Raw genomic sequence first — 15728 nt, 5'->3', positions numbered from 1 at the left:
AATAATAGAGAGGAAATGGAGAAAGATTATTTTCACTGGTGGTGGTGAATCGGTATTGCAGGACATAAATTTCGGATATGTACTGGAAGCATGGGGAAGGGGTAAAGTGAGAAGAATTTTTCACGAAAGATATGATCAGAATATGAATTGCTTTAGCAAAGGACATGGTGAAAGGCCAGGGAATGGGACGAAGTCGAAATCTTTTTCAGAGAGCTAGCCACAGTCGCAGTGGGCCACGTGCTCTCTGTCTCTCTTCTGCTGGATAATTCTACAATTGTATGGCCCTGAAATTCTGTGGGGAATCTGCCGGAATTGAGGACCATAGCAATGATGCTATTTGTTTTTTCCCCCCAATTTTGGACATAGGAAAGTGTTGTGTGTTATTTTCTGAAAGTGACGTGACATATAAATAATGAGAGGGTAGATTTGCAGCTTTTCACCTGGACATAAAACTGGTGTTGTAGGTTTGTTGTCCATTGGAGCAGCCATTCACCATTCATTCATGTTGATTCCTTTATCGAGTGGATAATCCATAACGCCATGCGACAAGCTGAATATCTATCTCCTGATGTTGTATTTGATTATAAATTATTCTATTTGTATTACAATCAAAATGTTGGTCAAAAACATTTTTTTAAATGAAAACAGCCCCTCTTTTGGATATGTGGCACTGAAAATGTCTAAGAAAAGCTTCTTGCAAATGTCAAAAAAATATCTTCCATGGGAATTACATTCATCGGGTTTACTTTGCTGGACAAGTAATTTAAGATCAATTTGATTTCAGATATGCAAATATCTCAAATTTCTATTCGTACTTTCCCACAGTTTAGAAAGGAATATGAGACCATTCAGAGGTAATTCCAGAATACTTACCGAGGTTGAGCTGAAAAGATGAACAGACAAAATCACACAGACCCATCTACAAAAACTCAAGTCCACCCCACCAACTGATTATAGTAATCAGATAACATTGATTTGCAAGCTTCAGGTGCCAATCTTCCTTACTTTTCTTTACCGTTCTTTTCAGACCAAGTGCTTCATCTGCGGAATTGGCAATGACTACTTTGACACAGTCCCCCACGGCTTTGAGACTCACACGCTTCAGGAGCACAATTTGGCAAATTACCTGTAAGTCCTTGCATTTCCTGCTACTCAATCACAACAGAGACAGAGCAGCATGCCTGGATTTTTAATCAGTGACATGGCCACCAAAAGGGAAAAAAGAAAATAAACAGTCCTAGTCAGTGGTGCATTTTTTTTTAAAAGGAAAAATTAAACCTGCCAAGGAAAACAATCCCGCATAATATTGAGTTCCATCAAACATCCTTTTATGGACAGAAGTCATCTGCGTTGCTTAGCTTCAGTAACCGCTGCTGAACCTGCAGATGGAGGCAGTTAACTTTGGAAAGACGTTTCTGTAGCTGCAAATTTGCAATTGAAAGTTTGAGCTGAGGCGTGATTTTAAAAAATATAAGCACGCAGATATTTAATTGATATTAGACAAGTGATTTATTTCAGCTATTTTGGGCTCAGTGGAATTGCAGCCTTTGGCCAAGGGGATGAGGCTTTTAGCTACACAGAGTTTCTCAGTAATTTATAATGCCAAGATTAGAATGAAGGGGTGGAATGGTCAGCAGTTTCAGCAGTGAATACATGACATTATGATGACATTGTCAGAGATGCTGGGCTGAATTTCAACACGGGGTCAGGTTCAGGTCAAATGTTTAAATTTAAAAAATCTGAGCCCTGGCCCCAACCCACCAACTTCTGGGTTTTACAAAGGCAGGAAAAGGGGTCAGCAAGCGAACCAATCCCAGAAAGCAGATCGACAATTTAAAGTTGTTAATGAGGCTGCCAGCTTCTGGTTTAACCTGCTTTGTGGTTTTTACAGTGGACGGCAGGGCTTGGGAAGCTTGGTAGTTGCAAGAGAAGGTAAATGCCTTTAAAGCACAGCTTGTGGGCCAAGAGGATCTGGAGTGCTTCATCCCAGCTCCAGAACTCCACCCTGTCAAACCCCTTCCCCCATACAAATATCCTCAGGTTTGGCAATCAGACCTCTGTCAGGAATCAAACTATCCCTCTAGAATTGGCACCTCCCCTCCACACCCAATAGGACCTGGGGCTGAACTGCCACTGGGGATTGTAGCTACCTGATCCGGAGTTCTCACTGCCCAACTGGAAGCCAAGCATGTCAGTCAGGCTGATTTTTTGTCAGGGAATCTGTCAGGGCCAAAGACAGATGCTGTTGAGTTAAAAATCCCCAGCATGTGGGGCAGTGGGGACTCAAAGGCTTCCAGGTTTCCCCATCAAAACTGCCCCACGTCTATCATCTCCCTGCCTCCACCCCCACCCACCTATATAACCGTCCCTGTATTTATCCAGGCTGCTTTCTTTAGGATGAGATGTTAAATTGATGCCGTGTCTGCCCTCTCAGGTGGACATGAAAGTTCCCATGGCACTATTCGAAGAAGAGCAAGATTTATCCCTCAACTAATATCACTAAGACAGGTTATCACATTGCTGCTTGTTGTGCTTTGAGTAAAATTGGCAACACAACAGCAGCTAATCTTCAAAAGCTCTTCATTGATTGTAAAGCACTTTGAAACACAATGAGATTATGAAAGGCACTTTATAAATGCAAGACTTAAGATGACTCGATGCAGCTTGCAAACCTTTACGAATGCTGGTCAAATCTTGGCAATTAATATCAGGCCCCCCTCCCCCCATCGGTGTGTTTTCAGTGGGGAGGGGAGAACACATAAAATATGATGGGTGGGTAACCTTATTTAAAGCCGATGGGTATGCAACCAACTTTTCTAATGGTGGGGATGGGGTTGGTGGAGTTGGGGTGGGGGGGGGGGGAAGTAATAAGCAGCACCCCCTCCCTCCCTCCCTCCCTCCCTCCTGTAAGTACAAGGTACTATTTGAACTTAAATTCCAATTCTGTTCATTTGAGACTTTAACCATATGGGCAACAGGAGACAGTTTGGTGAAGTGACTCAGGAAACTTTGATTAGTTATAAGTTAATACTTAGCACAGCAGGGTAGTGACTTCACAGGCGTACTACGGTTCTTGCTTCCCGGTTCAGCTTTGGCACAGGTCGACACTCCGCCTCTGTTCTCTCTTCGTCATTTCTGAGGTCTTCTGCTTCTCAGTGGAAACTTCAGTTTCAAACTTGGTCACTGCGCGCCTTGGTCACTGAAAGCTGCTGCTTGTTAACTCTTTCCGAGCCACAACACAGCGTAGTCAATGATATTATTGCCTTCTGATTGGCCTAACTGAGGTGAGGCTTTTTCCTAATTGGCTTAACGAGTGTGTAATCAATCTGTGATTGGCTCCCAAGGGTGATGGTCATGGACTGATGTCACCTCCCAGTATCCTCTGACTGGTTCCTTAAAATGCCAATAACTTATAGTAAGTTTGTTTATGTTACTGTTATGACTTCTTACTAAGATAAAAGGATGTTTTGTGATGTCTTCCTTGCCCATTTGTTTAGGATAGAGGAAGTGCGTTGTCATGAATGATACCTTGAGCGCATTGTCTTGGATCTTGCTTAATTGGTATAAGTTCCTCATTAAATCAGAACCTTTGCTAGGTGATGTTTTTCTCTCTGTGGTTGTTGGGAAATGGAATGAATGTCTTTACCTTTAAAACAAAGGATAGAATGGAAAAGTTGCTTATAACCTTAAAACTATGTAGGCCTGATACAAAAGATTGTGAAATACTAGTACAGGTTATTACAAAATTTATACAGTATGTGTATAAAATATAAGTGCACAGCAGTAATCAGTATTTAAAATGTCAGGTAGTAAAGTCTCCTTACACATTCAATATATTAATACAGTCTTGAGTGATAAAAGTCTAAAAGATTATACAGTTACAAAACTAGTCGCACACTGTTACAAAAGTTAACTCTAGTCAAAAGAATACATTGAGCCAAAAGAAATTGCTTTTCTTCTAAAAGACTATGAATTAAAACTAATTTAATGTAGAACACAGCTGTTGTTATTCTTTCCTCCTTTTCATACTGTAAATCCCTTCTAACTCTCCTTTGCTGATAACACCAGGTTTCAATAAGGTTTTATCATGTGAGGGGATGTAAGCTTGCCCATTCAACCTTGAAGGCTGCAAGTTCTATGATATGGAATTAAGTACAGCAGGGGCCTCTCCGGTAGTAGTTCTATGATTAACTCACTAGTATGTTACCTTCATGCTGTCTAAAATCCCGTGGTGCTTTTTTCTCTGTCAAATTAAGCTAAGCAAAGTCACATGATAGTAAATGCTTACAGTTTAAAATGGATAGATTAATCGATTAATATGCTTTGATTGTGTGTAAACTAAACTAAAACTAATCATTAAACATCATTTTTCCTGCACCCCATAAAAATCAGCTCATAGTGGCCAGACATAGGGACATCCAATATTGTTCACAGTTAAATGAGTTTGTAGAGGAATGCACAGGAGGTAACTTCTCATTGCAGAGTTGCCAAGTCTGGCCTATTGTTTATCAGATCATCTTCTCTCCTTTTGCAATGACAGGATATCTTTTAGGAAACAACCATTCTCAGAGACTAGAGTTCCAATTTTAATCTTCTCCACTTATGGGCCAGGATTCTCTGGTGGTCGGGTGGGCTCGGTAGGCGGGCCTGGGAGCAGTCAGGGAGCCGTTCGCCGCCCGTGATCAGGCTCCAATTAACGGCCAGCCAGCGTGAAATGTGCACTGCTGGGGTAGGGGTGGGAGGAGCGCAAGTTCTGAATTTCACGCATGCATGTGGGTGCGTGCAGTAAAAGCTCCCTGAGGCACAGAGCTCCTTCCTTCACTAATCTTTTTCTTCTTGCATACTTATATAAGCTTTTACAGTCTGCTTTTATGTTCCTTGCAGTTTTACTCCCATATTCTATTTTCCTCCTCTTAATCAATCACCTGGTCCTTTGCTGAATTCTAACCTGCTCCCAATCCTCAGGCTTGCTACTTTTTCTAGCAACTTTATATGACTCCTCTTTGGATCTAATACTATCCTTCATTTCTTTCGTTAGCCATGGTTGGGCCACTTTTCCTGTTGTGTTTTTGCTCTTGAAAGGAATGCATACCTGTTGCAATGCATGCATTTGTTCCTTAAATATTAGCCATTGCCTACCCGCCTTTTAATGAAGTTCCCCAATCTATCTTAGCCAACTCACGCTCCATGCTTTCATAGTTTCCTTTGTTTAGATTTAGGACCCTAGTTTCGGATTGGACTACTTCACTTTCCACCCTAATGAAGAATTCTATCATGTTATGGTCATTATTATCCAAAGGACGCTGCTCAAAAAGATGATTAATTAACCGCTTCTCATTGCACAATATCAAATCTAGGATAGCCTATTCCCTAGTTGGTTCCTTGACGTACTGGTCTAAAAAAATCATCTTGTACGGAATTCCTCCACCACAGTATTATTGATAATTTGGTTTGCCCAGTCTATATATAGATTAACGTCACCCATTATTACTGTAACACCCTTTTTCCCTACCTTATCACTGCTGTTTAGAGGCCTGTAGACAACTCCCACTAACGTTTTCTGCCCCTTGTTGCTTAGCTCTACTCAGATTGTTTCTACATCTAGATTTTCTGAGCCAATATCCTCTCTCACTATTGCACTGACTTCAACCTTAACTAACAATGCCACCCTTTTTTGTCTGTCTTCCCTAAATATCAATTACCCTTGGATATTCAGTTCCCAGCTTTGGTCACCCTGCAGCCATGTCTCTGTAATCACAATCATAACGTAATCATTTACATCTATTTTCATTGTTAATTTGTCTACCTTATTGCAAATGCTCCTTGCATTCAAATACAGTGCCTTTAGGCTTGTCTTTTTAACATTTTTACACACCTTCTTTTGTACTATGGCTCTATTTGCTACTACCCATTGTTTACTCTGCCTTCCACTTTTGTTTTCTACTTTTCTGTCTTTCATTCCTATATTTGTTTCCCTCTCTTGTGTCTCCCTACTCAGGTTCCCATCCCCCTGCCACTCTAGTTTAAACCCTCCCCCACAATACTGGCGAATACCCCTGTGAGGACATTGACCCCGGTCCTGCTGGGGTGCAATCAATCCAGCTTGTAGAGGTCCCATCTTCTCCAGAATCGGCACCAATGCCTCAGGGATCTAAATCCCTCCCTCCTAAACAGTCTCTCCAGCCGTGCATTCACCTCATCTATTCTCCTATTCCTGATCTCACTAGCGCATGGCATTGCGAATAATCCTCTGATTGCCAACTTTGAGGTCCTGCTTTTTAATTTATTTCCTAGCTCCCTATATTCTGCTTCCAGGACCTCATCCCTCTTTTTACCTATGTCGTTGGTACCAATATGGATCACAATCTCTGGCTGTTTGCCCTCCCTCTTCAGAATGTCATGCAATTGCTCAGTGACATCCTTGACCCTGGCACCAGGGAGGCAAAGTACCATCCTGTTGTCACGTCTGAGGCCGCAGAAACGTCTATCTGTTCTTATTATGATAGAATCCCCTGTCAATATTTCTCTCCCACTCTTTTTCTAACCTCCCAGTCTCCCCACCACCCCCCCCCCCCCCCCACCCCCCCCCCCCCCCCCCCCCCCCCCCCCACTCCCACAGTGCAGCTGAGCCACTCATGGTGCCACGGATTTGGCTTTTGCTGCATCCCCTGAGAAAACATCTCCCCAGCAGTATCCAATACAGAAAATCTGTTAGAGGGGCAGTTGGACCCAGGGGACTCCTGCCCTACCTGCCTAGTGCTTTTACTCTGTCTGGCCGTTACCCATTCCCTTTCTGCCTGTGCACTCCTCACTTGCGTTGTGACCACCTGTCTTTACTGCTGTCCACAAAGATCTCATCCTTGCAGATGCTCCACAGGGACTCCAGCCGCGGGGATTTCGAGTAGCTGCAGCTGGAGACACTTCTTGCCCCCATAGTTGCCCTGGACATTGGAAGTGTCCCTGACTTCCCACATTGCACAGGAGGATCACTCCACGTGGCTGAGCTGCCCTGCCATGACTTAGCCTTAAATTACTCCCTTTACTTTTACTTACTCTAGTTTAGCGAATATTACGTACAGTAGAAATACTCACCAGGTTCTACTTACCAAGGCCGTCGCTCTTTTTTGAGGAAAGACAGAAAATGAAAGGGTCACCTCCCTCCCTCTTCACCGCACTCCCCCACTCACCAAACTCCAACTTAAGCACTCTAATGCAACCCAAAGTAGCACTCCAGTGCCGCAAACCGTCCTGAGTACCTATATCTCTTTTCCTCTCACACTCCCTTGCACTGCTTTTTGCTACTCTTAACCTTTCTTCCAATCGGCTTCTTGCCTTTTCTCATTGTTCGTTTCTTCCCATGCCAAATGCCATGGTTTCCCATGGTTGCTATTGCCCTAACTCCTTTCCAAGTCATCTCAAATCCAAACATCACACCCCAGCACCATTGTCTTATACTGCCACAGCGTGGAATCCCACTCATTGCTCCCACATCCCAAGGTGCTCACATCATTCTTAGCAGACCATGCTACTCTCCTGCCATTTCAGCCCAAACACCAGCAACACCCTCCAGCAATGTATCTTGGAAGACAACATTGCTCTATTACTTTATAGAGGGGAAACTAAGAACCGTATATATAATAACAATAGAGTATGACACAAAATATAGTATGTGCCAATGGTGACATATGTTTCAAATTCAGAGTGAATGTAATGGGTCATGTAATGCCAATTTGTCAGTGCTACTGTAACACAGTTCACAATGGAATACTCTTGGCCAGCAACATTGACTATGAAAGCAACATTTTAATTCGTACTGCGAAGATTCCATGTGTACAGTGAAAATAGTGTGAGCAGCACTTTAGCAGATTTAAATGAACCCAAATATTCTGGTAATGAGAAGGAAGTAGAAGATTGGGATTAACATTAATTTACAACAACATTAAGAAAATTGCAAGCAGTTTAATTTAATCACCTGTTGTGTATTACAATTCTTAGCTGTGCCTGGTGAAAACAGGCAAGCAGTCATTTGAATTGGTTTTTCACCATCAGAAGTGTATTACTTTCAAGACAGTGCATTCATTTGGGAGAAGGTTTAACTTCAGCGATCTTGACTATTCATGGAATTCACATGGCAGGTATTACATTATGGGTCAGTTTGAATATTCCATGCACCATGGGGGAAATTTCCTGTTACTACACCAGGACACAACGAAACGTTAGCTCGATTTATTGAATTTGTTATGGTGGGATTCATACTGTTTGGGTTGCTAGTTTAACACCATGCCACTACACTATCATGTTATTGAGCATGTAGCAAGAAGCCTATCACAAACGTGTGTGTACAGTGTGATTCAACTGCCCGCCAAATGCTCATCTTTTTTTAACCATTAATCCCGGACACCTAGATATGCAGTAGTGTTATTTTTCAGTGATTTATTTTGCGTTTTTCTCTTTTCTCCCTTGTATATCTCTCAGGTCTGTGTTTCATTCCTCCCTCCTCCCAAATTAAATGAGGAGACACATGACCCTGTTCCCGGCTTTCTATTGCTAGGATGTGTATAAAAGTAATTCAGCGTAAACCTCCCCGAGCTCTCTGAAGAAGCCTCGACTTTTAGTTCAGTAACAAAAGGGGGCTGAATTCAGGGTCTCAAAGTGTTGGGAGCCATGGATGATGGTCAACAAGCAGCCTAACACTTTGTGCTGCAGCATCTTACTACAATGCAATATGCAGCCCTCTGATTTGGTGCCCAGCAACTGCCTTTTAAAAGAAAAGGGCAAAACTACAGGTAGTTTCTCATTAGGACTTAAAAAAAATAAATGGTGGCAGAAACAAAAACATGAAAGTTTTGTTCAGATTAAGGATTTTTAACCAGTTTAAAAAAAAAGAAATATGAAAGCCTCAGGCTGGGATTTTCTGGCCCTGTCATGGTGGTACCTGCCGCTGGAGATTAGGCAGCCCAGCCAACAGTCCATTGACTATCGGCAGGACCAGGCAATCCCGGTGGTGAGCAGGGCCGGAAAATCCCACCCTTAGTCTTTTGCCAGGAAATGGAGGGGAAAATAGAGTGTGAAATCACTTGTTGCCGACAGCTATCTTGATTTTAACAGACCCTTACAACTCAAAGGTGAGTAACAGAGAGAATCAGTCGCCAAACCTATAAGATGGAAATTGGAACTAATTCCAGGAGAACTTCAGTGGTGATGTAGCATGTATTATCACAACCAATGCATTGTTTTAAAAAAGCCTATGTTATAAAGGTATGGTCCATTGATTGACATGGAATTTCCATATGAATCAGTTTCAGACCAACATGCATGATGTTTATATAGATGCTGCCTACATGTATCTTTATTCCTACAGGTTTTTCTTGATGTACCTTATTAACAAAGATGAAACAGAGCACACCGGGCAGGTGAGGCCCCACCACTTTCTAATAAGAGGATGAAAAAGGTTGGACTTATGCTGCAATGATGCAAGATGTCTGTGGGAACTCAGTTGGCATTAATTATAAGAGAGAGTTCAAACACAAAGAAAATGTTCTTCCTCAGGATACACACATGGCCATCATTTTTTAAATATAATCTCCATACAGTCTAGCTTTCCTATAAGAATTCACCCCTTCCTCGATTGTTACTAAGCATTGTCAATTCCTTGCTGGGTTTTACACCACATGACAGCAAGTGGCCATATTTAGAAACTTCATAATACTAGATCAAGGTTAAAGTGAGGTCAAGCCAACAAGAAGAGATGTTTTGCCGGGATATAGGCCAGGATTTTGCCAACCCCGGGAGGTGGAGGAAGCCGCGTCAGATCGGCTTCCTGAAGTGGTCCCAGGGGTGGAACTGGAAGGGGAGAAGCTATCTGCCCCAAGGAGGCGGGCAACTGATTACCATGGTTAAAGGCCCAGTTAGGGGTCATTTTACAGTGCTGTTGGCATTCTGCTTTTGGAGAGGTAACCCACCCTCACCCGTCACGTGGGGAGGCTGCCAGCTAAATGGAGGCCGCCTCCTGCGGCAGCCTCGGTGTGGGGGGTGGGGGCCAGGCTCGATGGCAAAAAGGTGGCACTACGGGCAGGGAAGGCAGACATCGTGGCCCTGCCATTCCCTTCCAACACTTAGCCCCATGATTTTTAATTTTTTTTTAAAAAAAACTCACCTGGCCCAGCTCCCGAGGTTTTCTGCGTACTTCAGTAACGGCTGCCTCCCCCAGTGACACTTCCGAGGCTTCAGAGCTGCCAGCTCTCTGATTGAGCCAGTAGCACCAGGAGCCTGCCAGCCATCACTAATTGGATGGCGAGGCTGCCCACAGTAAAATTGCTGAGGCAGCTCTGCTGCCGGCCAGTCTGGGCTCGGAACCTGCTTTTTACCGTGACGTTCGGGGTCCTGTTACCTGTGGTAAAATTTATTACTTGCCTGGTTTGGGGTAAAATATATCAAATGAATGTGCAAATGAATTAGACATCCTTTTGTGCATTAAAATACTGATATGCAGAGTCACTGTGGCATTTACTGTATTGACCTGATACCTTGAGCAACTCTGCGGCCCACAATTGTCTACACCATGACTCTTTTGTGCTCTGTGTGGATGAGACACTCTTACTCATTTTTCATGTAGGCATTTGTTAGAAGCTGACATGGTACTGCACTGTTCATTGGGTGTAAAGACCATGACGTGCACTGGCATGTACAAGATAACCCATTTTTGTTTATCTGACAGGAGTCCTACGTGTGGAAAATGTATCAAGAGCGCTGCTGGGAATTCTTTCCTGCCGGAGATTGCTTCCGCAAGCAGTATGAAGACCAGCTCAACTAAATGAGGACTAAGCTGACCCACAAACATTGAAATACCTACAGATTTCCTCTTTGAATGCTTTCAAACCTTTATTTGTATATAACCTGTTCAGTGTGCACTTGGAACACCGAAGCTATAGCTCACTGAGTCTGCTCTGTCAGCGCATCTGCTTTCAAATTGATGTAGAGAAAAAAAAATATTGTGCAGAGACGTTTTAAGACATTTCCTTCATCTTGTGAGCACATACGTGAAAGATGATAAATTGCTCTCGTCCTATACATTTATGTATTTCTTCATCTGGAATGGTATTATATACTTTTTAATGTGCGGAGCAATCTGCTTATGGACACTGGGCTGCGATGAGGAAATAGTGCCTTACTATATGTGGGTTGAGCTATGCAAGAAGTTGTGTGCATGACCGTGTCACACTGTAAATCAAACTTTTGATGTACATGCTTCTGTCTGACTGCCGTGTGTCTCAGGAGAAGTGTAGGACATTCACATGAACCCAAGATGTTAGTTTCTGTTTATTTAGCTCTTCCTTATTTTGGTAATGCTCATATGCAATACAGCAACAGTCTGAATCTTTGCATAAAAGATTCTTTCAGAAAAAAAAAGATATTTCATTGCATGTTTATTATGCAAGCAAAAGAGAAAATAAAATGGCAAGCTGATCAATGTAACAACTATTTTTTAGGTTTAAGGTTATTGATAACTCTGTAGTTACCAAGTGATGTGTACTTTATTGTAGATTCAGAACCAGTTTCATCAGCCAAGAATGCAGTGTTTAAACTTGGTTGTTGCCTCCCATTTTTTCTGCCACTTGTATTAAATATAGTGATTGAGGAATAACTGCCCACTCATTTCTGACTGAAGCTGAAGCAATATCCATTCAGGGATTTCACCGAACACCATTGTAAAGTAATTGAGTGTAGAATACTTCATTTGAGTTGTTTTAAATTGTAATGCCAATCTTTCGAAATAAAACATTCAGAATAAAAACACACACTCTTCATTTTCTTTTACAAAGTGGAAGGTACAGTTTTCAACACTGTTCTCCTCCCTCCCTCCAAGTTTTGCCTGATTCTCTCTCCCTTGACGACATTAATTCCAGCTGGGACAGGGTTCCAAAGGTACTGGCTGATTTAATATTTGCGAAAGAAGCTTACCTTTCTAGGACAGATCCTCATGATGAATCACTGCATTAAAAACACATCTACATTTCAATACAGCACCTAATAATGATATTTGAAGGTGCGAAAACACTTTACATGTACCTTTTGGAATGTTCCAGACTCCTCGGCAGGCTCTCCAGTTTCTTCTTGAACTCTCAAACCTGGTGTGTTTTTAATGCACTTCCAAAGTCCTGCAATGCCAGCCAGAAATGTTGTGCGGGAGGAAATATGATTTTTGTGCCCCATTTAAAATGGCAATCTGATTTCAGTGGGGGCATGTTGTATTTTTCAAACTAGGCATCCCCGACCCACAAAACGGACAGAGGAAAATGATACAGGGTCAGGAATACAGATGAAGAATCGGATTTCCTCCAAAGCAAATTAAGTGTGACCATTCACGACTGAAACGCGCCTCTGCACCTAGACAAAAATTTGACCACAGAACTGTGCACAGCATGCTAAGTGTGATCCAACTAAAGCGTACTTCAAGTTACAACATAACTGCTCTGCTTTTTAATTTTATCCCTCTAGAAATGTTGGCCTTATTAACCTGTTTTTCTACTTTAAGTTATTGTCCAGATGTAACGTAACAAAGAGTAAACTTTTATCAGTCTGTAGAAACAGCTGTTTGACATCATTGGGTAATTATTGTAGCCATCTACAGTGTCCATAAACCAGAACATAACTCCTACACTTGACTTCACCAGTTGATTGTTTACAAGTTTTTCTAAACCTGGCACCAATCACTTCATGATTCACATCTGACATTTTATGAATTTTTTTTCTCTGCTTCTGGGAAACATAGAGCTGAACTTTACGCTGATCAGGTGCGAAATTGTACGAGCTGACGTCAGGTGAATGTCCCGGTGTCATCCTGTGCTTGCCCGCCGACAATAAAGGGGGCAACTAATCCCATTAATGGTGCAATTGTCTGTCATTTTACCTTAACGGTTGGCGGATGGGTGAATTGGCCAGGTGGTCTTTACATTTTTCATCAACCCTCATCCACGGGCGGGATGAAATTTCTGTGATAAAATGCAATATAAATAAATTTCTGTGGACAGTATTTGCAGTAGCTAAATTTTTAGGTGACTAATTGTGGTGCATTTTCCAGCTTTAGACACCGTCATTTTTGCTGTTTCAGGTCTTCAGCTCCCTGAGGCACCACTCTGCCATCAGGGAGCTTTCTGTCAGTGCTGGCCCCACGCCCACATTGGTGTCAGCGCCTTCCCTCTTCCCCCTCCCCCCCCCCACCCCAGCAGCACAGCTTTTCAGGCTGGCTGGCTGTTGATTGGTTGGCCAGCCAGCATGAAAGCACGGTCGGGGGCCAATCGCGGTTGGCGGTCCATTTCCGGGCTGATCCTGGGCCCGCCGATCGCGCCCACCAAGCTGAAAATGTTGCAATGTAGCTGTGCACAAGACCATTCAATCACCTTTCTTCTGAGATCACATGATGCAACTGCCCACAAGCATTTTCCTTCTAGGCAAACTGCCCTTCACTGAAGGCAGAACTCCAAAGTTGTGGAGGCTGTACCTGCAACATGTTTTCCTGTCCAGAGTTACAGCTCTACTTCAGCCAACACAAGCATCCATTAAGGAAAGCAGTCATCTTCCCTGTGTATAACTCTTTCGAGTACAAACACGTTTCCATCTGTTCCTATTCAGATGAAGTTACATTGTTTCATGGTTTGCCATTGTGAGATTTAGAACTCTTGATACTCTTTTGAGTAAACCTGTTTCCATCTTTTTCAGATGAAGTTACATTGTTTCATAGTTTGCCATTGTGAGATTTGAACTCTTGATCTTGGGGTTACAAACCCAGTACCATAACCACTTGGCTATTTAGGCCAAGCATAGATTATTTGGTCACTATGGCATTGTAACTCTTTCAAGTACAAACACATTTCCATCTGTTCCTATTCAGATGAAGTTACATTGTTTCATAGCTTGCCATTGTGAGATTTGAACTCTTGATCTTGGGGTTATAAGCCCAGTACCATAACCACTTGGCTATTTAGGCCAAGCCTTCCCTGTGTGTAACTCTTTCACTCAGCATGAATTGGACAAACCCCATTTCTGTTCACCCTTGATTGCAGAGATTTCCTGCTCCGAAATATCATTCTCAATAGAAACAACAATTAGTGATGTAATTGCCCAATATTGTTTAATGGGAGCATGATTAGAGCAGCATTCCTGCCTGGGGACAGATTGTCTAATTAATTCCAGCAGAGTTTAAATCAATGCTGTATTACTCGAGGGCATCTGATTAAGAGAATAAAGTGATAACCAGCAATAGACTACAACAACAACAGTAAATTATTGCATTAAGCTTTGTGGTTGACTTCATTGTGCCCTAATGACTAAAACAATCGTATAGAAATCAGAAAGTTTTAATCGTTGAGTGGGATTGTTTTGGACTGCGTTACTTTCCTTAGCTCCATGAGCTCCTCCTGGGTGGAGGGGTCCACCTGCCACCTGCCACCATGTCAATGGGATGGATGATTCTAGAGTCTTAGGAATTTGATTCTACCTGAGTCATGATGGCTCTGCTGTAAAAGCCCAGACATTGCTTCACTGGATTTGACTCAGCTGTGCACTTGATGACCCTTTGGATTCCATAGGTTTGTTTGGCAAGACCAGAAAATGTAAAAGATTGTACCCTTCCAACCAGACCCTTGTTAGTTTTCTGGAGACACAGTGGATCTCCCTTATGCAGGTGGGTAGCAGTGTAGTATGTCTCAACACTAATTGTAGTTGGTCATTTTAATGTGTTGTAGATGGAAACTATCCGTCGCTCCAGCAATGGATCATTGTCAGACACAGTGAGACAATTCTAATGAAGAATTACATTTGATCGATTAGTTTATCTTTTCTCTTGCAGATGCTGACTGACCTGTTGTGTGTTTTCAAATATTTCCAGTTTTTATTTCAGACTTCCAGTGTGCGTTATTCTTATTTCCATTAACTTAAGCACAGACTACATACAATATAAATGTGAATGGGTTGCAAGGCTACAAGTATAAGATTTTTAATTACTTTAAACCCCTCATCTCTTGAACTTTATTGCAATGCTGTGATTTATAGTAATAAATATTCTTTAACTTTCCATTCTGCAAAACATCAAAAATGTAATCAACATCTGCATGGTAAATCCTGCAATATGTATAGGCTGTACTTAACAAACTTTTGTCAATGTTTTACAATTGGTAGCTGTGCTTGTGGCCTCAGATTTCTGTTGGGAGGGTTTTGGTTACAGATTGGTATGTCTTAAGTCTCCATAGTCTTCTGTAGGTTAACTGTAAGTCTTTATTAACTACTAGAATTATTTACACATGTACAGTAAAGCTACAAGCTAGGAGATGTCTCCATGCTTAGGTCTATACACGTCTCTGCTCAACATCACAATGACCCTGGGCCTGAGTCATGTGCCTTTTTACATCGTTGTGCGGTACTGTATTCAGTCCCACATTAACCTTATATGTGCCAGGCACATATATCATAATTTCAACCCCTTGAAATCTGGACCATTAGCAGCAGTAGTTTGACTAACAGCAGATTTGTAACAGAACATCATAGAACTGAGAACCTTAGCAAAGTAAAACATGTTGAATGGTTGACTTATGTAACTCTTCAGAAAATGCACAGTGCTAAACTTGGCTACCTCATTATTTTGCCCAAGGAAACCTCACGTCTATCTAAGTTAAAGTAATTTTTTTTCTCTGTTACAGTGTAGGAAGTGTCTACACTTGTTGCATTAAATG

The 15728-nt window shown here is 42.1% G+C and overlaps 1 protein-coding gene across 1 annotated transcript in view; it reads left to right on the top strand.

Moving 5' to 3' along the window:
• ryr2a (ryanodine receptor 2a (cardiac)) overlaps positions 1-11794 on the top strand; it is an 806696-nt gene extending 794902 nt beyond the window's left edge. The window contains exons 101-103 of the mRNA XM_041213076.1: positions 1028-1128; positions 9362-9413; positions 10718-11794. Coding sequence (XP_041069010.1) covers positions 1028-1128; positions 9362-9413; positions 10718-10813 — 249 coding nt within the window. The 3' untranslated portion in view covers positions 10814-11794. The remainder of the gene's footprint in view (positions 1-1027; positions 1129-9361; positions 9414-10717) is intronic.
• Positions 11795-15728: the final 3934 nt, after the last annotated feature.

Source organism: Carcharodon carcharias, chromosome 2 (genome assembly GCF_017639515.1).
Source record: "Carcharodon carcharias isolate sCarCar2 chromosome 2, sCarCar2.pri, whole genome shotgun sequence".
Taxonomy (NCBI): Eukaryota; Metazoa; Chordata; class Chondrichthyes; order Lamniformes; family Lamnidae; genus Carcharodon; species Carcharodon carcharias.
This window is presented reverse-complemented; position numbering and strand designations above follow the sequence as displayed.